The sequence below is a fragment of the Ananas comosus genome, linkage group 10, assembly GCF_001540865.1.
Source record: "Ananas comosus cultivar F153 linkage group 10, ASM154086v1, whole genome shotgun sequence".
NCBI lineage: Eukaryota > Viridiplantae > Streptophyta > Magnoliopsida > Poales > Bromeliaceae > Ananas > Ananas comosus.
Window position 1 is genome coordinate 3,493,562 of NC_033630.1, and position 24,396 is coordinate 3,517,957.

Consider the following 24,396-nt stretch of genomic DNA (forward strand, 5'->3'; position numbering starts at 1 on the left):
TAAAATTTTCTATCAAAAATTCAACATATTCTAATTCTTTTACATCGTTAAACTACCAAGTATCTCATACCGGCCATTAAAAATTATCAATTTTGTAACTTTTTTATTGTAAGGTAAATGATGTCGAAAAATTATGAATTTTGATTTCTACAAATTTTAAATGCTCTAGATAATATTTAACGGTATGGATCATCGATTCGGAAGTTCTATCATCGAAAACGACTTCTGAGTATCGAGACGATCATACTCATAATAGTAGAGAGAGAGAGAGAGAGAGTCCGGCCGGGATACGTTTGGTAGTACCAAGCACTTTGTGCTATCAAGTTTTTCACAGTTAGATTTAACCCTTTAACTATTTTCACCTATTAGATTATACTATTAATTCAACCAACAACTTGCTCAAACCTAGAGGGCCTACATCATTCTAACCATACATTCCTTCATCCAAGGACCGAAAATCTAATAGCACTGATAGCTTGGTGCTGTTGATAGTATTCCAGCCTAGCTAGTTCTATATACATATATAGGCCATGACTACTATACTATTATGAGTATTGGAGCCCTCATACTCATAAGTTGTTTTCAATGATGGAGCTTTCGAATCGACGATCCACTCCGTTAAATATGATCTAGAGTATTTGAAACTTCTAGAAAATAAATTTCGTAAATTTTCAAAATCATAATAAAGTTCATCAAGTGGGCATAAAATGAACGGTCAAAATCGAATGACGTCCTAAAAAAGGATGATCGGATCCTTCAATTCAAGATCGGAGTTATTGATCTTTATCTATATAGTGAATAGAATTTCTATCAAACATTCAACAAATTCTGATTTTTTTACACCGTTAAACTAGCAAGTATTCCATACCGGCTGTTAAAATTGTCAAATTTGTGACATCTTGATCGTAAGGTAAATGATGTTGAAAAATTATAAAATTTAATTTCTAGAAGTTTTAAATGCTGTAAATAACGTTTAACGGTATGGATCGTCGATTCGGAAACTCTATTATCGAAAACGATTTATGAGTATGAGAGCGATCGTACTTATAATAGTATAGTAGCCGGACCCTACATATATATATATATATATAGAACTAGGCTGGTATACTATCGGTAGCACAGAGGTCTCTGTGCTACCAAAGTTGTTTTCAATGCTGCGGCTTTCAAATCAACGATCGGCTCCGTTAGACTTGATCTATACTATTGAAAATATTTGGAAACTAAATTTCATAATTTTTCGACATCATTTGGTTAATGATCAAAAGGTCTAAAAAATGATAATTTTAATAACTGATGTGATGTGTTTGTGAATTTTAACAATGTAAAACAATCCAAATATAATAAAATTTTTATATAATTTTTTTTTATTATTTAGAGTATGATCAATAACTCTGAGTTTAAATTCAAGTCTTTTATTATCATTTTTATGAGATTTTTATTTTTAGTTGTTCAATTTTACACTAGTCATTTGATAAATAAATGATTTCGAAAAATTATAAAATTTAGTTTTCAAATACTTTCAATAGTGTAGATCAAATCTAACGGAGCCGATCGTTGATTTGTAAGTCGCATTGTCGAAAACAACTGGGTAGCACGGATGCTTCCATGCTACCGATAGTATACCAGCCGGACTTTCTCTCTCTCCCTCTTTCTCTCTCTCTCTCTCTCTCTATATATATATGTATATATATATATAGTGTGGCGAGATTACATGTTAATAAGATTTTAAGAGTACCAATAAATTGCGGGACTGGAGGACGTTCAGTCGGGGGAGTTGGGTGACGATGTACTTGTAGTCTGAGATAGGTGGAAGGGAAGACTTGGTGGTCAAAAAAGGAGGAACGGGCTAGCTGATTTGGCGGCTTGCTGGTGGACTATCTGAAAGGCTAGAAATAATATAATCTTCCGTGACATTCAGCTAGACCCTCTATTAGCAGTGCGAAGGCTCAGGCAGCTCATTGATTCTTGGAGAGACCTTCTGCAATTTTTTTTTTCTTTTTTGGGGGCTAGTTTCTTCTGATGTGGTTTTTTCTTGTTTCTTGAGACCCTGGTTGCCTCACCCCTGTAGCCTAATTCATATTTTCAATGAATGAAGCGAGTAGCATGCTACCTATTCTCTCAAAAAAAAAAAAAAAAATTCAGAAACAAATTAACTTTCTCTATATATACAATGGGAAAAAAAAAAGGAATGACCAATATAAACAGTGATCTTTTCAAATGTAACAATTAATAACTTTCTCTTAATTTATGACCTATGATATTCCTTCTTGATTACATATATATTCTATGGAAATTTAAAATTAACTCTATATGTTTGCATATAAAATTTCAAATTTTAAAATTTTGCATGGCTTGTAGGAAGTATGTTTCCAAAAGCCTTTCCCTATGGGGCTTTTGCAAACAAATTAAATTATTTTGTTGTGCATTTATCTCTGAAAGTCGATATATGAGTATGCTTGTGCGTACATACAGTTCAAACCTTCTAAATACCCACTCCAATCACAATATATACCCAGTACGTACATAAAACAAAAATTTTATGGAGAGAGTCGTCAAAGTGAGACAGTCTCGATCATTCACCGTTTATCAAGTGTACTATACAAATCTCAAAGTGTGATGGATGGGTGATGGGCATGTTGTGGGATAGGTCATTTTAAAATGGTCAACTAACCTAGTCCAAATAAAGGGATAATTACATCAAGTGTTACATTGCCTACCTAATTACTAAGGCCCTCTTTGAATGAGAGATAAAAAAGAAGGATAAGAGTCTTATTTACCTTATTCTCCTAAACAGTGAGAATTACTATTTTTCTATTATCTCGGGATATCCTGTTAAGTGGGAGAATAGTAATTCCACCCAAAGGTAGAACTTTTTCTCTAGGTACAACTACTATTTACCATCTTATTCTTCTATTAATTAAAGGGCAAACTTCAAATAGCCCCCATGTGATTTCGCACTTTCTCACTTTAGTACCCTGTGGTTTAAAGTGTATCAAGTTAGTACCCTGTGGTTTCGCACTTTTTTACTTTAGTACCCTGTGGTTTAATATTTCATTAAATTATATATAAAAAAACTTCAGATATCCTACCTAGATTTATCGAATATTCATTTTAGTACCCTTTAGTTTTACTTTGTCACTAATTTAACGAAAAAAAAGCATGAAATGGATAATAAAAAGAGAAAAATTAAACTATATGGTACTAACTTGATATAAAAATGAAACCACAGAGTACTAACTTGATATACTTTAAACCATAGGGTAGTAAAGTGAGAAAGTGTGAAACCATATGGTACTAACTTGATGCATTTTAAACCATAGGGTACTAAAGTGAAAAAGTGCGAAACCACAGGGGGTTATTTGAAGTTTTCCCTTAATTAAATTACAAATAATTATAAAATAATGTTAATTAAGAACTAACTAACTTATTTAATATGTAATTACCTAATTGGCCACTTGAGTTATTAAATTCATAAATATTCAATTAACTACTTGATCAATTAATTTAGGATTTATAATTAATTAGCTAATTATATAATTAATTGTTTAATATTCTTATCCAACCAATATCTAATATTTATACTAATAAAGTTATTAATATTTTGACTTATCTAATTATTTAATTAATTAAACATCTGACTATTAAATAATTAAATTAATTAGTTAGTTAACAATTTTTTGACCAAATAGGGATATACCCTAATTAGTTAACATATGAACTTATTTTTTATAATTAACTAATTAAAGGGCTTCTCCATCCTGTTATTCAATATTCCTAGTCAACTATTATTAATACTTTTATGCTTATTATTTAGGTAAATTTTTTCATTTTACAGTTATAATTACTCTTATTTCTATTATTTCAATCTAACCATCTAAAACCAAATTTTTATATTCCTCAAAATAACTCAATTCTCATCCAAATATAAAATCGGTAATGATAAAAAATAACTTATCTCAAAAATAAATAAGAACAGTTTATTTTCCAACCTAACAATATTACCTAAAAAGTATGTTTCCATTACTAATTAAGCTTCAACACATGATCCTTACTTTTTCCTTTCAGATGATAAAGAAGAGGAATAAAGTATGGAAAGGCCCATATGACCTTCTGAATCACTCATAAATGTAATTAAAATGGTTTTCTACAAGGAAAAAAAAAAAAACCAAAAAAAAGGGAAAAGGACAAGGCACTGGTGAGGGTTGCAGGTGCTTGAAGTAACTCAGGACAATGACCACCACTACAATATTGGAGGAACACCACATTAAGGCTATGCATAAAAAAGAAGCCACTTTATTTCTTGGTCTACATTAGGAGGAAACAGATATATATAATATTATATATTTATATATATATATATATATAATATATATATATAATATTATATATATATATATATAGATGAGCGCTACATATACTATCGGAAGCACGGAGCATTCCGTGCTTAATCATTTTCGATGTTGCCGACTTCTCGAATCGATCGACGGCTCTGTTAAACTTGAATCTAGAGTTATTTGATTGTACTCTACGAAAATAAGATTTTATGATTTTACGATCATCATTCTGCCTAGTGAATAAGTGATTTTACGATATCATTTTGCTAGTGAACGAATGGGGTTTAAAATCAACGCGGCTAAAAATAAAAATCTTATAAATGGAAATATATCATTAAAATTTTAATCAAAAATATTGATCTTTGTTTATATAGTATAAAAAATTTCTCTCATCAAAAGTTCACGTGATTTGAATATTTCTACAACCAGTTAAAACACTTGCCAAACGGCTCACTACAACTGTTGAAATTTATTGATTTTGAGCCCACTTTACCCCCCCCCTTCCACTTAGGCAAATGATATATCGAAAAATAATAAATTTATTTCTTGTACGTTCAAATACTCTAGATCAAGTTTAACGGAGCCGATCGACGATTCGAAAGTCGCAACATCGAAAACGAGCTGGAAGCACCGAAGGCTCCGTGCTTCCGATAGCATAGTAGCCTCACTCTATATATATATATATATATAACTTAATAAGAAACATCCTATTTGCCAGGAATTAAATTAAGGAGCCCATCTTTTTCAAGTACTCTAAAACAGCTAAATTATTAATTCTTTGGTTGGAGTGCATGCAACCATCCAAACACAAGGCATTTTCTCACAGTGGTTAATTTCTTTCCTTATTTTGCTTGTTGCCTAGATATGTTAATGGATATGAATATACAAAATTTTATTTGAATCTGAATAAGAACTCGAATAGAGGCAGATTTAACTTATGCAAAATGAATATATTTGATTTCATTTAATTCTGAATATAAAACAACTTAAACTTGCCAGATTCAAATTATGATTTTGTTTATACCTGTATCGAAACTAGATACGAACCTACTACTTGTTTATATATATATATATCTAAAATATTATTTTTTAGGTATTTATTTTAATAACTAATATGTATTAATTATTTAATTTAATATTTAATATAGTAAATAGTTAGATTTAGTTTTTTTATTTGAGTTCGATTTCAAGTTTTGAATTTTTACACCCAGTTAGGTTTGAGTACAGTTTTATGTTTCGATTGTTAATTTATTCCGGTTCGATTTTGGATTCTGCAAAAACTGCCTTGAAACTGATCCATTGACATCGCTATTGGGTGATTTCTTCTTTGGATGTTTAAAGTTTAAACTATGTTTTTTTAGGAAAAAAAAAAGGGAAAACTTCAAAAACCCCCCCTGCGGTTTCACACTTTTTCATTTTAGTACCCTGTGGTTTGAAGTGTATCAAGTTAGTACCATGTGGTTTCTCACTTTATCACTTTAGTACCCTGTGGTTTAAAATGTATCAAGCTAGTACCCTGTGGTTTTGCACTTTATCACTTTAGTACCTTGTGGTTTCACACTTTATCACTTTAGTACCTTGTGATTTAAAAAACTATAGGGTACTAACTTGATACAAAATTAAAACCACAGGGTACTAAAGTGATAAAGTGCAAAACCACAGGGTACTAACTTGATACACTTTAAACCACAGGGTACTTAAGTGATAAAGTGAGAAACCACGGGGTACTAACTTGATACATTTTAAACTACAGGGTATTAAAGTGAAAAAAATTGAAACCACAAGGAGGGTTTTTGAAGTTTTCCCAAAAAAAAAAGGTTTCAAATTTTACTACAACATATATAGTCCCCTATTAGAGCTCTTTTAAATGTACTGTAACTACTGTATACCCACGTGTTAGCATTTATTTCAATCATTAACATATATACATTACACACATGTTTGGTAATTGCAATAATTATGTATGATTTTAATAATTTCAGTTATCATCATTAATGGTCAGTAATGTTTGTTTTATTTTCATGAATGTTTAAAGTACAATGACCGTTCATTGAAATTTCGTTAATGTTTACAAATCTAATGATTAAAATTCTACTCGATTTTGATTTGGCTACTGAACCAAATTAACTAAATTACTAAAACTTTTAACCAAATTATAAACACTTCAACTAAAAATGTTCCTAAAAAAATTAATGCACCCTTTTGTAAACCCCTCTGCATTGATACGTCACGGGTTTTAGGTGAACACAACACCCTACGTTGAGTAAATAAAAAAATTGTACAACACATACAATACAAAGCACCACCTCTTTTTTTCTTTTTTTTCTTTTTTTTTTTGTGCTTTTTTCACGTGTAGCATTAAATGAATGCGAGGGTGCGTCGTAGCAACTCCCTTGGTCGTACGGATTCCATACATACTATCCGTATATATACACGTTGCCTAATTAGAGAGCTTGTATGCTGGATACGACGCCGCATACATATCATAAATACGCCGCATACATATCATTTTCTAGATTTTATGAAAATATAGCGTTTTTATTTTTCAAATTATTTATCTAAAAAACGAAAACCATAAAAAAGTGATTTCATAAAAAAAACCATTTTTTTGGTTTTTCATGCTTTTTCAAAGAACTAGATATTTTATTTACAGGACAAAAAAATGTTAAATCTTGCGGAAACATTGTTGGATTAAAATTAAACATTTACATAAAAAGTGCAAAAAATATTTAAAATTTTAATTCTTTAAAATTCTACGCCTAATTATAGCTCACGATTGTCATTTCATTCTATAAAGCTCGCATTCATACCTTTTAGGATTATTATGAAAAAGTATTCATTTCTGAAGCTGATTCAAATAAATTGCAAGCTTATCTATTAAATATATATTATATATAGAGGATAGCTACTATAATCTTATGAGTACGATCATTTTTTATGATAGAGATTCTGAATCGACGATTCATATCGTTAAACATAATTTAAAATATTTAGAATTTTTAAATTAAATTTTATATTTTTTTGGACATTATTAATCTTACGATATCATTAACCTTATTAAAACATTTTAAAGTACAACTGATGAAGTGCAATTAGGTCAAACTTTAAGATCCAACATATTTGTCCTTCTTAATTTATAGTAATGTTGCAAATGCCACAAAAGGGAGCAAAATCATAGTGAAAGCTTCTCTCCATGATTGTGTATCGACTTGTCCTAGTAACGCTTTTCGTATAGTTTGTTTCTTTATTTCCGGTTACTTTTGCTTTTTTTTTATATACAAAATATTCTGTACTAAATGCTACGTACTATTTCATCAATAATATTTCAGTGGATACTTCAGGTACATAAAATATTATTTATTTGAGCAATGTTATCTGGACATTTAAAAGCGGGGTGCAAATTTTATTCTAGATAAAAATGTCCAGAGCTTATCTAAACTATAGGCCATTTCGAATCGACTATCTAATTTTTTAAAATTTTGAATTTACTAGCCAATCTTAAAATTTGTTTGATTTGAATTAGTCAACACTACTTTTAACTTTACAATTTAAGTTAATTACTTATTTTAATAATTAAAGTACTATTAACTGATTCAAATCAAATAAATTAAAAGAATAGATTGTAAAATTAAAATTTTAAAAGGTTGGACGACCAATCCAAAATGATTCATAATCCAGATAATAACTGTAGGTCTTGACCTTTAGAGTTAGGCTGGAATACTAGTGATAGCAAAAGATTTTTCTTACTATCAAGTTTTTAACCCTTAAATAAAAAATTATAGGATTATGATGATATTAGTCACTTAAGGTTGAGTGGTCCTCCTAGGGTTGAGTGGTCCCCACTGGATTATAATATTTAATCCAATGGTTAGAAATGATGAAAGTAATTGATCCAAAGGGTATAAACTTGGTAGCAAAAAATTTTTTTTGCTATCAATAGTATTCTAATTTAACTCATATATTCTATTAGTTTTATCACAACTCTTTTTTTTTTTAATATTAACAATCTAAAAATATTATTTTGATTCTTGAATAGACTAGATGTAAGATTTACCTTCCACTCTCGGGTGTATTTGGGTGCGGAGACAGTATTTTTCTTTTCTTTTGGTTATTTTTTATTTAGAACACAAAAAGCCAACCCACCAAAGGTTCAGAGCTTGCTCTATAATAATGAGCCAATGATGTAAGATCCCTATGTATCTATCATCTTTTTGAACATAATACCCGCTTTCTCTCTCTCTCTCTGGGTCCTTCTCCTTAAGTCTACTATATATATATATATAAATATATCTGTATCCATATATATTCCCCAACCTTCCCCCCCTCTCTCTCAAATTTGAAACTTAGCTAGTTTTTGAGAGACATAAACAAAGAGAGAGAAATAGAGACATAGAAGATAAGAGAGAAAAAGATAGATAGATAGATAGATAGATAGATAGATAAAGAGAGAGTGATTAATGGGGAGCAACAAAAGCAGTAGTAGTAAGCTCAAAGATCGGCTTGCTCGCATGTTCCGGCCTGCGTCGCTGCTCCGCTCCTCCTGCAACCCTTCGACATCCTCCGCTTCCTCCGCCGCCGCCGCCGCCATGAGCTCCGCAAACACGTCGAGCCGAGCCCTTCTCGCCGACGTCGCCCACAACCCCGTGTTCGTCCCCAACACCCGCACCGTCGATAGCGACCGTAACGATCTCGGTCGCTCTTTATCGTTTCCGATCACCGATGACCCCCGCGGGCATCGCACGGCCCCCCTCCCTCGGATCTCCGTAGACTGCGGTCGCTGCAGCCGACCTCATCACCGCGACGCAGTTCCTCCGCCGCTTATCGTAAAGAACGCGAAGAGATCGAATAGTTCTGCTTGTAAGAATACAAAGGTAGAGAGGAGAGTTCGCGAGAACGGCGGATTCTACGAAACCGGTGGAGTGGCGGAGGGGAGAACCTGCCCTCCGGTTTCGCCTTCTTCTCCGTCGAAGAGCTTTTCGGCCTCTCGCAACTACTGCTACTACAACCACCACCGATGCTTCAATGAAGCAAAGCTAGAAGATCTGACGAAGAAGAAGACGAATAAGAAGACGAAGAAGAAGAAGAAGAAGCTGCTCTTGACCAACAGTTACGGATTCACCAGCTCTTCTTCGATCGAGAGCGACGATGGCTACGCATTCTTCAGCAGCGAAGAAGAAGAAGAAGAAGAGGCAGGGAAACGAGGAGAAGAGACTGAGACGTTCTTCTCGTCGAAGAGCTTCTCCTCCGACTCCTCCGAGTTCTACCGACGGCCGCTGCCGAAGCACAGAAGCAATACGAACACGAAGGAGAAGGAGAAGGAGAAGGAGAAGAAGAGTCGAGGGCGGCGGAGGATCAGATCGAGATCGGTCGGGAGCTCGTGCAACAGCTGCAACGTGAAGGAAGGGTTCCGGCCGCTGGTGTCGGTGGCGGCGGCGAGCAAGGAGGCGAAGAAGAAGAAGGGGTTTGCGGTGGTGAAGCGGTCGAGCGATCCCTACGCCGACTTCCGGACGTCGATGGTGGAGATGATCGTCGAGCGGCAGATCTTCGCAGCCGACGAGCTGGAGCGGCTGCTGCAGTCGTACCTCTCGCTCAACTCGCCGCGCCACCACCCCATCATCCTGCAGGCCTTCTCTGACATCTGGGTGGCTCTCTTCGGCAATTAATTTTGCGGCAAATAAAGAATGTGCATGTTAATTATTATGTTGTTTTCTTGTTTTAATTTCTAATGTGTTTCTTATTTCTCCCTCTCTTTGTTGCTGTGCTTGTTTCTTGTACCTTTTGGTATTATTTAGGAGTTTCACTGTTAAGTCTCTAACTAGTTATGACATTTTTCTTTTATAATTAAGTTTTGTCTCTTAATTTATCTCCAACACAAACTAAATATTAATGATACACTTTAAAACAATGTAAAGGAAAAAGAAAAAAAGAAAAGAAAAGAAAATCGTGGTGAGATTGAGAAGCACCTCATTCTTTTTCATTGGGCTTTCTCTAAAATTGTCGTTCAATATAATATAACGATTCGAAGAAAAAACTATTATTAAAACTTGAGCATAAGGTAAATCGTACTAATCATCCATTGTCTCAACAAAAATTTAGTGGGGAGCTCCTCAACGAATTTGTTAAACAAATTAAAATTAAGTAGTCAAGCTGCATGCCTTGTGTAAGTGAGCACAACTTTAATGGGAAGCTCCTCAACGGGTTCGTATTAAAACAATTTGACGACCTATATATTTCATCCTACGTCCAAATTTTAAATAATTGTTCTAATCTAAAAGCTTTTCACTCGAATCTTAATATCGTATTGAACTGCGGAGAAAAAAAAAAAAGCCCAATAAATTTAAATGATAAGCTCCTCATTCAAAATTTTCTCCTCTAGTATAGGATATTAAGAATATATCTTTGTAATTACAACTAATAGGTTTGACCAATTAAGAGGTTAGTGGATATGGCACTTAAGCAATTGTTTGCCATAATTTACTAACACTCCAAAGGAGCTCCCATTTATGCAGTTTCCATCTGTGCCCAGTGCCCACCACCTAATTTTAATGCCTCTCATCTCATTCTCCAAATCCTATATAATGTTTTGAATAGAAAGGTCAAAAAGAGGAGAAGCTATAGGCTGTTTAAATAACGCCTCTCTAACTTGGGATTCGAGCAAATCTATCTCTTTCAAGTTAGAAAAAGATAAAAAAGGGCTTGAGATGCTGCTATCTCGGGTTAGGCACTTCCACTATCAAACGATTTCAAATAAGCTAAAAAAAAGAATTTAGGTTTGAACTTTGAAATTAAGAAAGATACAATAATCTTAATTTCAAGAACACCATGTATGTACATGCGGATGTTGTGGATGGCTTTGTCAATAAAGAAAAAAAGATTAGGTGTACACACACATCTAAGTTTTGTTCCTATCCATTAAAATAGAAATAGGCACTTACTTCACCAGTGCCCTACCATGTTTTCTTTAACTTGTCTATAGGCTAAAGCAAGCTAGATTCCCCCCCTTCTAAGGCACGCTGTTGCTGAGCTCATTTAATTAATATATATATGCTCCTAAGAATCAATATGCTTCTCAAATTCTTTTTTTTTTTTTTTCCCCCTCCCTATTATAAAAGAAGGAATATATACAGCTTTGGCTTAAATATCGTCAACAGAAGGAAAAGTCAAAGCCCACGTTAGAGCCTGGTCTTATTCTGAGCATCAGCAAAAGATATAAAAACTGGAACAAATGGGTTTTGTGTAGGATAGTAATTTATAAGAATGCATGTACGCACCTCTGATTCTTGGGAGTATTAATTAAAGCTGTGAAAAGAGGAGTATTTTGGTTGCTTCTCATGGTGGCCTCTCTTCTGACATGCAATCTGCTCCCACACACAGAAAAGTCTAAAACGTCTGCGATGATATGAAAATCAAAAAAGATTCAAGTTCTCAAAACATGAATTCCAATTTGGAGCTTCGAAGTGTTGTTGTTCAAGGATCTTTCTAAAAGCACTACCTAATCTAAACTTCATCAAACAATCCCATATAGGATATAGTAGAGCCAAATAGGCTTTTAAGACTAGGAATTTAAACTAATATATAATATAAACAATAATTTTATGCTATGGATTAAAGGGCTTACGCCCAACCCAAAAGCATTAGCTATTAGGCGTGCATACTCTCTACATTATATACAGATCAATGCTCCATTCCGTATTTAGTATGGAACTATTATTCTTAACACTTTCTTTTGACAGACGCTAAACACTACTAGCATGTGGTACGAATCTAATGCTATCACACAAAATTCACGTATTAATCTAAACCCAATCCATGTAAATAGCTCAGATCCAATTCAAAAGCTTAACATATATACTAGGTGAAGATATCCTCCACGTACGTTATATACGGATCAAATCAAATTCTATTTTGTATGAAATATGAGACTATTGTTTTTAACACTTTGCATCCACCCTCCTAATAACAAAATATGCTCTAGGATTGAGAGGCCAACTAAGAACTACAGTTCGGAAAAATAATTTTATCACTTAATGCAAACCATGAAAACAAAAAGAAAAGTCTACAAACCAAGAGACAAATTGGATTACTAGCTACGGGACATGAGCTAGGATCTTTGTTGAAACTCTCCTGCACCAGAGTGGCTCCAAATTTCCATTGTGAGAAAGAGACCCTCAAAAATAGCCCCAATCAAAAGCTGCCACCTCTGCATTCTCTGACCACATATGGGCCTAATAGCCCCAAAATTGCAGAAGCTAAAACAAGATGTTGGATTGTTGGGTACTACGGACTCTTCGTATTGTCACGGCCCTTGCAGTAAAAGATAGCAACTCTTCATAGTATATGCAGACACATAAATATGCCTACCAGCTAGCTTTTAGAGACATAGGAGAAACTAGAAAGGAAAAGGGTCGTTAATTAATATAAATAACAATTAAGTCTCTATCTATCACTCATGCATATACACGACCTATCTTTCGAAAAATGAGCTCTTACATGTATCTGGTGCACCATAAATCACACCATTAAAATTCTACCGTAAGAGACCTCAAAATCGAAATAAAATTTATCAAATATGTTTCGTGATATCTAAATTGCACATATGCCGACAATCATACATTTTATATGCCTTTTTTAACTATGTTAAGGAAGCTGTTCATTTTCAAAACCGTTGATTTTTCAAAATAACTTGATTCGGAGGATAATAAGTTCCTAAGCATGTAATTTCTTATATAGAGACCCTTAAGATGTTAATAGATCATATCTATCGAATTTAGTGTTTAATCAAAATATTAAGTGTGGCATATGAGATATAAGGATACACATGGTGCAGGTAACTAAGTTTCTTCTGAAATAGGGAGGAAGCCTAGAAGGAAGAGCATTCCTTTACCTGCAAGCAGTAATCTAGGTGCAGGCATTTGTGTGTAGCTGCTACATTTGGTGCGAGGGGGGGAGCAGAAAGGGAAGTAGGGGTTTAAATTCGGTGGATGGTTCTAGTTGGACATCCCATCATAAATCCCCCTTTGAGTACTCTTCTGTTTGCCTATCTTGTTCCCCTCATAACTCATTTCCTTGGCTCCTGTGCCCTATGGGTAAGCAAGGGATTAGATCCTCTATAATCCAGGATGTAGGACCTCCTAAAAATCCAGGTTTTTTTTGTTTGTTGGTTCAATTTGCTGCAACAGTACAGTGCAGAAAAATGTCAGCAGGGCATTCTGAGGCTGTGGATTCAGACTAAATTGTTATAGGAGTACTTGAAATTACTATTTTCTTTCTTTCGATTACAATGCATGATCAATCTTTATGATCTAGTTTAACCCCACAGAGAAGCCTGCCGACAACTCATGAGTTACTTCACTAATTAATCAAATTTTACTATGGACTAAAAGCTCAGGACTCTTTTTTTGTATTTAGCCCTCTCAAAACTTTTTTTTTTAACAAATAGCTTTAACAAATTTATATTTGTATAAATATCTCTCTTCTTGTCATGCGAGTGCCTAGGTGACTTTTTTAAGTTGAACATGATAATTCAATCACTGTGTTTAAATACGATGATTGGATTACCGTGTTCCTTTTTGTATTTTTTTATTGCCTCTAAAGTAAGAAAAAGGGACTGAAGTGTGGATATGAACACGATGATTGAATTACCGTGTTTAAAACACGGTGATTCAATTACCGTGTTCAACTTAAAATTGTCAACGTGACACGCGCGTAGCAAGAGAGGGCTATACATACAAATATAAATTTGTTAGGGCCATTTGTAAATTTTTTTTTTGAGGGGGCTAAATATAAAAAAGCCCAAAAAGTCACTATCCCGTTATAGGATCTTTTCTACTTAAAATTACTAGCAGCACTTATCTTCCTAACCAGCATGAAATGACCTAATTGGCCTGTTGGCAATCTATCATGATTTGTACTACAAAGATTTTAGTTATAATTTATTCCATATGACATTTGTACTCGATCAGTCCCAGATGGTAACTTCAACTTAAAAGAATGTCAAACAAAAGCTTTCTTCTTATAATCTGTGCAAGAAAAAAAATGTTTAATTGGTTATTATGATTCCTGCATAGAAGAGGGTTACAGAGAAGAATTTTCTTCTCCTTTGGAGAGGAATGGAGTTTTCTAGCGTCCTAATCCTACAGTTAAAAATAGAACAATCAGTTCTAGCATCTAAGAAAGGTGTTCACAAATCTCAAAATCAGCATTCCGCTATGTCGAAAAAGCGTTCTAATTACTACTATTCACAGCCTTAAGTTAAGTCTTCCTTCAGTTGCAAACTGCTAAGGATTATGAGTTTCTCAACTTTGTTTAGCTTGCTAAGCGGAAACTGGAGTAATTCGTACAAAAGATAGAATGGATGTTGCAATGTCAATAGAGTCCAAAAGAAGCCAATAGACATCTCTTATAGGAAGCAAGGGGAAACAGTTGTGTACAAAGAGCACAATAATAAAGGTCAGCAAAACTTTTTTTTTGAAGCAAAATGAAAAACACATCCACATGCCATTTTTGATTCAATCCAAAGGAAAGTAAGTTTTGAATGGAAGTGAAGGGCTAACTATCTTTGAACACTGCAATCCAGTTGGTGCCTCAAAGTATGTTGCCACGGTAGTAACATTGGAGAAAATCCAAGACTCTCTAGTGTAATCGTTCTACGTACAGGAAATCAGCAATAGATACCAGCAAAGATTTGAAATAAAATAGAACTTATATACTGTAAATTTCTTGTTGTTGACAGTGAATCAGATTCATACAGCTTGCATAGTAGATCGTATGAATCCAGCTAAAGTTTTATAGTTTAAACTTAATCACCACAAAAATATATTTTTCATAATCAATATCTCGTATCTGATTAAATGCACGTCAAATCCTTTAAACGAAAAAGTGAAGTTCTTCTGAATGCCAAAATCAACACTCATTGTAGTTGCGGGGAATAAAAGAATGCATACTCAGAATGCCAAAATTACATGAGTACATAGATTATTCTATATGAACAATTTGATGATGCCAAGGAATTCCGGGGAGTCAATAGACAACTGTGAAGACTCTGAAGTGTGAAGTTTCGCAACCGTAGCTATTGGATCATACCTTAATGTCTTAAACTAGCAAGAAGTCAATATATTGATATTACCACAATGTATCTAGTACAAGCTTATCATGGATTCAAGTGCCCTAAGTGCCGAGCAGTGCTGACGAATCATTGGGCATCAATCCCAGTGGTTCCTTCAACTTGAGGTCCATTTGCACACTGCAACTCACTCGATTCTGTTTGTTACAAATCCTGAATCAGGGTATATCACTCTGCAGTAGTAGTTCTTAGAAGCGTATCCTTTTACTTTCATCGTCGCCATTCACTTCCATTTTTGGCATCGTTATACTACGGACTCATAAATGCCTTGAAGAGCAGCGTTGAAAATAATTTTACTACCAAAATTTTCTCCAGCCAATCTCAAGTCAGATCCTTTTTCTAAATTTTTACCATTATTTACTTTTCTTCTCATTTCCAGAAGAAAACAAAACTAGATAATGATTAGACTGACATAAAGTAAAATCACCACATGGTGAATGCAAGTTAACATTTATTAAATCAAAAACATTCTTTATTCGCGGTGTAAAGTACCAATAAGGTTATAAGAGACTAACCTATTTAGCGGTGGTTTCATCTGTCATTACATTCTTTCATTTGAATCTACATATTTAATCTTCAATGATCGACATTTTCTCTAACCAAAACTTATAAATCCCCTATTTTGTTTAAAATTCTATCAAGAACAAGAAATCTTCAGTTTAGATCACTGGTACCGCGAGCTTGATCTATGTAAATAGAGAAAATCATCCTGCCAACCAACGTCCTATCAAAACCGATGCAAAGCCCCTTGTCAAAAGTATCTTTGCCAAGCCACAGAGCACCAGTTATTAAGGGTCGCACCAAATTGATGGCAAGACCACTCTAGGAAGGGTTGTACCAAATTGAGGGCAAGACCACTCTAGCAAGGGTCGTACCAAATTGATGGCAAGACCACTCTAGCAAGGCTTGTACCAAATCAATGGCGAGACCACTCTAGGACAAAATTTACCTCTTCATAGGAGTTCATCTCTGACCGAAAAAAACATTGATTTTTGGCGATACTAGTGTGGTGGTACCATCAATTCAGGGTATTCATAAGTTCTGAAATTAGTTTCAGTTGGCTAGGACAATATCCTCTGGCTTATTCTAATGCAATCACTAGATTTAAATTCACAAACTTATGCTTCATATAGTTGTATATGAGATACTTGAGGAAATTCCATATTTCCATATCCATACTACTTACAAAAGAGAAAGTTTTCTTTTTAATTTCTTTCAAATATTGCCACTATTATATAATATAATGACTATCACCTCCTACCACATCAGACCGCTGGTTGTCAGCATAAACTTTATAACAGTCAAATATTTCTACTTTAAAAAAGAATTTGGCATTATACGAAAATTTTAGGCCATCAGATCTTATCCAACAGGTAATAAATAAAATAATCATATTTATGATGAAATAACCTTTCCCATATATACCCGTATGCTTTAATACCACACGTTTTCACATTTTCCTGTATCTATTATACTACATACTCTAATACTGCACGGTTTTTAAAAAATCTCCACGATTCTCCGTCACGATTTTCACTGCTAAACCTTTCCATTTCCCCATGGAACGATCCGACCCACTAGCGATTTTCACTGCTTAAGTCCAGTTATTATTTCTAGCGTGCGCTGCCTCTTAGAAGCCCCATTTAGACTCTAACGTCCTGGTCAGGTTCAAAACCAGATCATAGACATATAGACTTATCAAGTGATGTGAGATTCTAGAGGTTGCTCCTACATTCTCAAGAGGTGGCTTCCACCAAATTCAATGGTGTAACGCTTTGTCCTGTACAACACTTAGCTCGCGTACTTCCGACTGGTATTTGGCTTTGATACCAATTATAACGATCCGACCCGTTAACAATAATAATTCGTTGGGCTCAAACCATCAGCCCAAAATGTTTAAGCCCAGTTATTATTACTAGTGTGCGAGGCTTCTTATAATCGAATCAGAGTCATTTTTTGATCCGATATAAGACTATTGAGGCATTACACTCTATATCAATGCATCTCGCCTTCTCTCTCCCTTCTCCTCTCTGCCAATCCTCTATCCTTTTCCTCTCCCTCCCCGCCACAGTCAGAGGTATTCCATCGCACCTCTCCCTCTCTGTTGCACAATCTACCTTCGCCACGAAAAATTCTAGAATGCAATGGGTATATTAGTGACGTGGCGTAACAAACCAATCAAATTAATCCTTTTAAGAATATATGTTCCATCATGATTGTAAAAAAGTATTTTTATTGTACTTTTATTTGAAAAAAAAGTAATATAATTGACTTGTTATTGATGATATGGTGCAAGTGTAATAGTGTAGAATTTCTTCTTTGCCACGCCCTGCAGCAGTCTGGCGGAAGATATCTCATCGCGCCTTCTTTCTTTATAACCCGCTTCACGTGCTTTAACTTTTTCTTTCTCCATCATTATTCTACGGTCCAGCGCCGTCGCATTATGACCCGCTTCATGTGCTCATTAATATGATTTTTCTTTTTCCCATTATAGGTTATAAAATCAGCTTTTATAATTTGGAGAGAATATTCATTTGATTTCCGCACATTGTATTTAGTATGAGATTTTTGGATATATTGGGTGCCCTCGCCTTATAACCTGTTTCAGGTGCTTATAAATATGAATTTTCTTTTGTTTTTTTTGTAACATTATATGATATAATATCAGCTTTTATAATTTAGAGCAAATATCCATTTGATTTTCGCACATTGTATTTAGTATGAGATGTTTGGATATAGTAGGGCTAGCAATAATTTATTTTTGATATAAGAAATACGGAAAGTACCTTCTTCTTTTTTTTTTTGGTTTGGTAGCAATTGTCTTATCTGGTACTAAGATTTTTATGTCTTAATACATAAACCAAATGTAACGCAGAAAAATTACTCAAAAAATATAAAAGAAGTAAATTTCTGAGAAAGGTGCAGAGAACAACACAGCATTAATGGATATTAATAATTCCCTTATCACGTAGAGAAGGTAGTTACTAAAAACAACCAAAATATACACAAAAGAATTACATGATTATCACATATTTATCAATTCAAAAACACGACCAAATCCACAAATCTACCCAAAATTAACAACAATTTCACCAGAATCGTCAAAGATAACAACGAATTATTCATAAAACAACCAAAGATGGGGAAAAAAAAAAACCAACATGGAAATGATCGGAGATTCCTCAGATCGGGGGGAGAATCTGGGAGAGATGAGGAGGATGAGGAGGATGAAGCCGTACCGTGGCACCAGCTTCGCCATCTTCATCGCCCACGTGCTTCGCTCCCTCGCCAGTGGAGCGATCCAAGGGGCCTCGGAGGAGTCCTAAGAGGAATTCGAGCTCCTCTTCATCGACGAAACCCTAGACAATATTGTTGCGCTCCCTACTTGGGTCGTCCTCTCCGCTTCTGCGACAGGGGAAGGGGGAGCGAGATGAACAATGAACCTAATAATGGGCCGGGTCGGACCGGGCCATGCTGGGCCGAACCGGGCCTAACCGGGCCGAGCCCGAGCCCAAATTACCTGAGACTCTCCAAAAGGTTCTCCCAAATAAGGTTCTCCCAAAAATATTATAGAAAATAAATTTTGAGCAAAAAAAAAAAAAAAAAAAAAACAATTGCTATTTACTTAAAAAAACTTATATATTTTCTTTTCCTCTTTCTCAAAAATAAGAAGTATAAAACTATTTTCCATCAAAATTTTTTTTCTAAAAAATAATTTTTTACGATTTTTCAAAAGATCCGAACATCCTTATCAAAGCACCGTAGTTTGCACGAAGCTCCTCAGTTTACACGTCCAAAGAAAACGACGTCCACAATTGCTGCTGAATACTATAATCAATGACTTAAAAACAAGATCGGACATGCCGATTCAACCGTCCGGCGGTGACTCAGTTTATAAAACAAATCGATTCAATCTTTTAAATTGGATAAGTTCAAAAAAACGTTTTGAACAGTTCGAATCGATTATTCAACCATCGAACTGGTGAACCGATCCAATTTTAATCAAATCAGTTGAATTTTTGGTTAAGTCATTATTAAAATGTAATGTCTCAAAATAAAATTTTTTGTTAGCACAGATTAGTTTTATAAGTATAACTTGAAAACTTACCTCTACATAATTTGGCCTAGAAACCGGTATTTTATAATTAAATATAATACTAGAAAAATTAATGAAGCTCCTATATTTTTAAAAGTGTCAAGTCATTGGTATTTGTAAATTTTCGATATTTGGATGAAAATTTATAGTGTAAGGATAATAATAGTTTCCGAAGATTGAGAGAGTAGTTGGTGTAGTAACATAATTTAAAAGATGGAATTAGTCAAAGATAGAAATTTAATAGTGAAAAACTTACAAACATTAAGGCCCCGTTTGGTTGGGGGGATAAGCGGGGATAACAAAAGTTATCCCCGCTATTCCGCCAAACGGGATGAAATTTGGCCGGGATATTTTATCCCGGTCAAACCTTGCTATTCCCGGTTATCCCGGAATAGCAAGGGATTTGCTATTCCACCATTTTGGTAGAATAGCACTATTCCAATGCTTAATTTCAAACTTAATTAAAATTATAAATTGAATTAAAACTAAATTATATAAATATAATATGTTATATATTATAATACATTATTTTATTATAAAATTATTAATTGTACTATATTAATACATATTATTTATATTTAAATATTATAATAAAATTTATAATAAATTATATTTAANGTGTTATATTATTGATTCAACCAGTAGTTGATGATCACTGACAAGTATAACATTTTATTTTATTTTTAAAACATTGGTTATAATTATTTCTCAATGTAACATTATGCTCCGGATAAACTAGGGTTGCAAATCGATCCGGGTCGACGGAGCTTCCGCCCTATTCTGCCCCAAATGGGCAGTAAACAGGAGAAACTAAATGAATTCGGGACGGAGAATGAGGTAATTTTTATAATCCGAAACGAATTCGGAGCAGAAAACGGGAGAAATTTTGACCCGCCCCGAATTCTCCTGAATCCGTCCAGTAATGATCTNATTTAAAATTTAAAATTTTGAATTTAAAATTTGAGATTTTAAATTTCAAAATTTCATATTTCCAAATTAAAATTTTAAATTTAAAAATATATATTTAAAAATTTAAAAATTTAAATTTAAATATAATAAGAGAATAATATAATTATTTTTTATTTATAAAATCTACTATCTTTTTTATTCCATCTTACCTAACCAAACGCTACAAACGCTATTTTTTTTATTCCCAGGAATAACCCAATTTTCATCCAAACGCAAAATTAATCTAATCCCCGCTTATACCTCAATTTATACCTATCCCTGTAATAGTCACTTTTTGCTTATCCTCGAACCAAACGATACCTAAGTGCTTTGTACTTTTAAAATACAATAGCTAGACTCCTAAAATAATATATAATATATATATTATTTATATATAATAAAATTAAAATAATAAGTAAATATTTATAACGTGTTATATTGTTGATTCAACCAGTAGTTGATGATCACTGACAAGGATAACATTTTATTTTTAAAACATTGGTTATAATTATTTCTCAATGTAACATTATGCTCCGGATAAACTAGGGTTGCAAAACCGATCCGGGTCGATGGAGCTTCCGCCCTAATCTGCCCTAAATGGGGTAGTAAACGAGAGAAAATAAATGAATTCGGGACGGAAAATGAAGTAATTTTTATGATCTGAAACGGATTCGGAGCAGAAAACGGGAGAAATTTTGACCCACCTAGAATCCCCTCGAATCCGCCCCGTAATGATCCGTCCCGAATTCGCCTAAAAAATTATTTATATTTTTAAAAATATTCCTAAAAAATAATGTAGTTATAAAAAAATCTAAAATACAAATAAATTATTACTCTCATTTCTCATGTATTCGAAACTTTTTAATTTTACTTCGAATTATGATTGATATTTTTATTTTTTATAATTGATGTTGTTAATTATATATATAATATTATTAAAAATTATTAATTTATATTTTACAAAATATTAACAATATTATAATTTTATAAAAAATATTAGTTGGCGGGACGGATTGGGGGTGCCGACAATGGACAGGTTAATAGGCGGAATGGATTATAAAATATACTAGTATAGGAACCCGCGCGATGCGGCGGATATAATCATATTTGATTAAATTTAATAATATAAAAAATATTTTAAAACTTTTAGAATAAAATTATAATTTAATAAAAAATAACGAAAGAAAAAAAAAATTATAGGAGAAAAAAATGTGTTACATAGAAATCAGACCGCTTTGTATCTTCATTTAGGGCATTCTCTACTAACACCGATACTTTCGTGAAATATCATAACGCCTTCAACCCTTTTTCAGCAAGTCCTATACATTACAAATATAAGTGGTCGACATGGAGGGAGAAAGGTTCGAGGCTAGGGTTAGAGTTCGACTCACTCGACGTTGAAGGTGAGAGCGAGGGCGGTGCGCTTGCGGGCTTGAGGGGAGCGGACGTAGTAGGCGAGGTTGTTGTCGAGAACGCCATTTGCCGTACCCACAGGCTTCTCGGGTAACGATTCTTAGAAAATAGAAACTAATTAGAGGGAAGTCGAAGTAGCGACGTTACAAAAAAGTAATTATGAGATGGGAAGTTGAAAAGACATACGTTATGAAAAAAAATTAATAAGATGGGAAGCCGAAAAGATAGACGTTACAGGGAAGGAAAGCCGAAGAGACCGCTTAGCCATTTGGTTCAAAAGAGGGACAAGTGAGAGTGAAAGATAGGCTGCCACGTGGTAAGATTAGGGGAAATAATGTTAAGGTATAGATTTGTTATCCCATTACAAATTTAGAGTGGGAGACGGGACGGAATTTTAGTAGTCGAAGCCTCCGCCCTCACATCCACCCCATTTGCATCCCCAGAATAAATCCATTGTATATATATTGTTTCTATTTTGCCATCATATATATATATATATATATATATATATATATATATATAAATTGTTTCTACTTTTGCCATTGGAAACTTCATTAAATACCCCTATAAAAAACAACCTCTTATCACAAGTTCACAACTATCTCTCTAGCATCTGCGTACGTAGCTCCTCAAGCATGTCGAAAGAGCGCGACGAGATTTGCTGCATACTTAAATTCGGAATTTTCGTCGTCGGCATCATTTTGACACTAGTACTTCTACTAGGTGCTTTTCACACATTCCGTGTTTCGATCGAAGACGCCGCACTCTCACGTTTCTCCGTCACCTCCTCGCCGATATCGATCTCCTACGACTTCACCGTCGCAGTCAAAATCCGCAACCCGAACCTGAACATCGGCATCTACTACGACTCGCTGGAGGCCAGTTACTTGTTCGACGGCCAGGTCTTCGCGACGACGACGTTCCCGAGCTTCTACCAGCGCCCGAGGGGCGCGACGGTGCTGCGTCCGGTGATCGAGGGTAGCTCGATCGTGCCCCACTTGGCGGGGGACGCTGCCGTCATCGCCGACGTCGCCGACGGTGGGTCGTTGGGAGGCAACGAGACGAGTGTTTTTGGTTTGGAGGTGCAGATCAGCGCGCTCGTGCGGTACCAAAGGCACAGGGAGCACTGCAGGTTCGAGGTGAAATGCCCGATGAGTGCGCTCGCGGTGACTCAATCTAGTACTGATAACACGTTTAAGAGAGTGAAATGTGACGTGAAAGCAAAACCAGCTGGTTTCTTCGGTTAATTTCATATATATTATGTATTTAAGTCAAGAGTACCCTCTATAATCAATATATTGGGTACGTAAAAAAACAATTTTTTTTTTTTTTTTGAGATATAGATCGCTTTGTTCACATGGAACATGAACTCAGCTACAATAATGAGGCAACAGAGACTCCTCAGAAAAAAATAAACAAATGAAAAATATAAAATTAACAAGGAGAAACTACGACAAGAATAAAAAAATACGAACTAAGTAAGATACACGGAAACTAATCGAACCGAACCGAACACGGGACCGAAAAATAAACATAAATAAGCTAAGACGTACGGGCAAAACCATATTGAAATACGCTAGACTACGATCTGTATCTCCTACTAAAAAGATGCTCCTCCCAAAGTCTCATCCGACTTCTGATGTTATTCTAAATAAGCTTTTCTGTGGGTAAACTTTCGGACAAAATTTAATAAGTTTTTTGTGGATTATGATTTTTTTTTATTTTCTAATAATATTTTAGTTTGATATTCTTATTTTAATTAGTTTTGTCATCAAGGATATGCCCCTGAATAGAATACTAATTTGTCATTATTTTATGAAACATATGTAGGATATACTCGTAAAGTGTAAATTGTAAGATTGAACAATGCATGATGTATTTACCATCTTGTGGTTTGTAAAACTTTATCTTCCAGTATTTTGTAAGTTATATGTAGTAATTTTGTGTCCCATTTGATAATAACATTTTACAATAAAACAAAAATACAATTATCGAATAATAAAATAAAAAATTTAAATTATAAGATGATAAAGTGAATTGATTGTCTCCTTTTTTAGTGCCGACGAACCACCAGTATATATATATCTCACATGCGAGATGATTTAATTACAATATTAATCATTTTATTTATTATATGTTTTGTAAGCAAATTTGCAACCATTTTCCTAATTATTTTTTTTTTATATTCAAATTTCTAGTCTAAATTCAGTATTTCTTTTAATCTAAGTTCCAACCATAAAAAATTCCGTTAACTACAATGAAAATCATAGCATCAATACCAAATAATGTTTGAAGCACAAACACCAAACCTTGTTGCATGGCAATTTCACTTACAGTTAGGGCATGTTTGCTTGGGTGGAAGTCGAGTAGAAGTGGAGAGTGGGAAAGTTATTTTCGTCGTAAACAGTTATTTTCGTTGTTTGGTTCGCCGTAAAAAAGTTACGGTCGGAACTCGAGTTAACCTCAAACGGCGTAATTGACTT

General features: G+C 34.2%; 2 protein-coding genes across 2 annotated transcripts; both read left to right on the top strand.

Moving 5' to 3' along the window:
- On the top strand, positions 8,583–10,193 carry LOC109716133 (transcription repressor OFP4-like). The gene has a single exon (XM_020241452.1). The coding sequence runs from the start codon at positions 8,792–8,794 to the stop codon at positions 9,995–9,997; it is 1,206 nt and encodes a 401-aa protein (XP_020097041.1). The 5' UTR covers positions 8,583–8,791; the 3' UTR covers positions 9,998–10,193.
- On the top strand, positions 22,549–23,160 carry LOC109716635 (NDR1/HIN1-like protein 10). Its single transcript, XM_020242170.1, has one exon. It carries the CDS (start codon positions 22,549–22,551, stop codon positions 23,158–23,160), a length of 612 nt encoding a protein of 203 aa, XP_020097759.1.

Coding starts and splice junctions, on each gene's coding strand:
- LOC109716133 (XM_020241452.1), top strand. CDS start 8,792: ATGGGGAGCAACAAAAGCAGTAGTAGTAAGCTCAAAGATCGGCTTGCT.
- LOC109716635 (XM_020242170.1), top strand. CDS start 22,549: ATGTCGAAAGAGCGCGACGAGATTTGCTGCATACTTAAATTCGGAATT.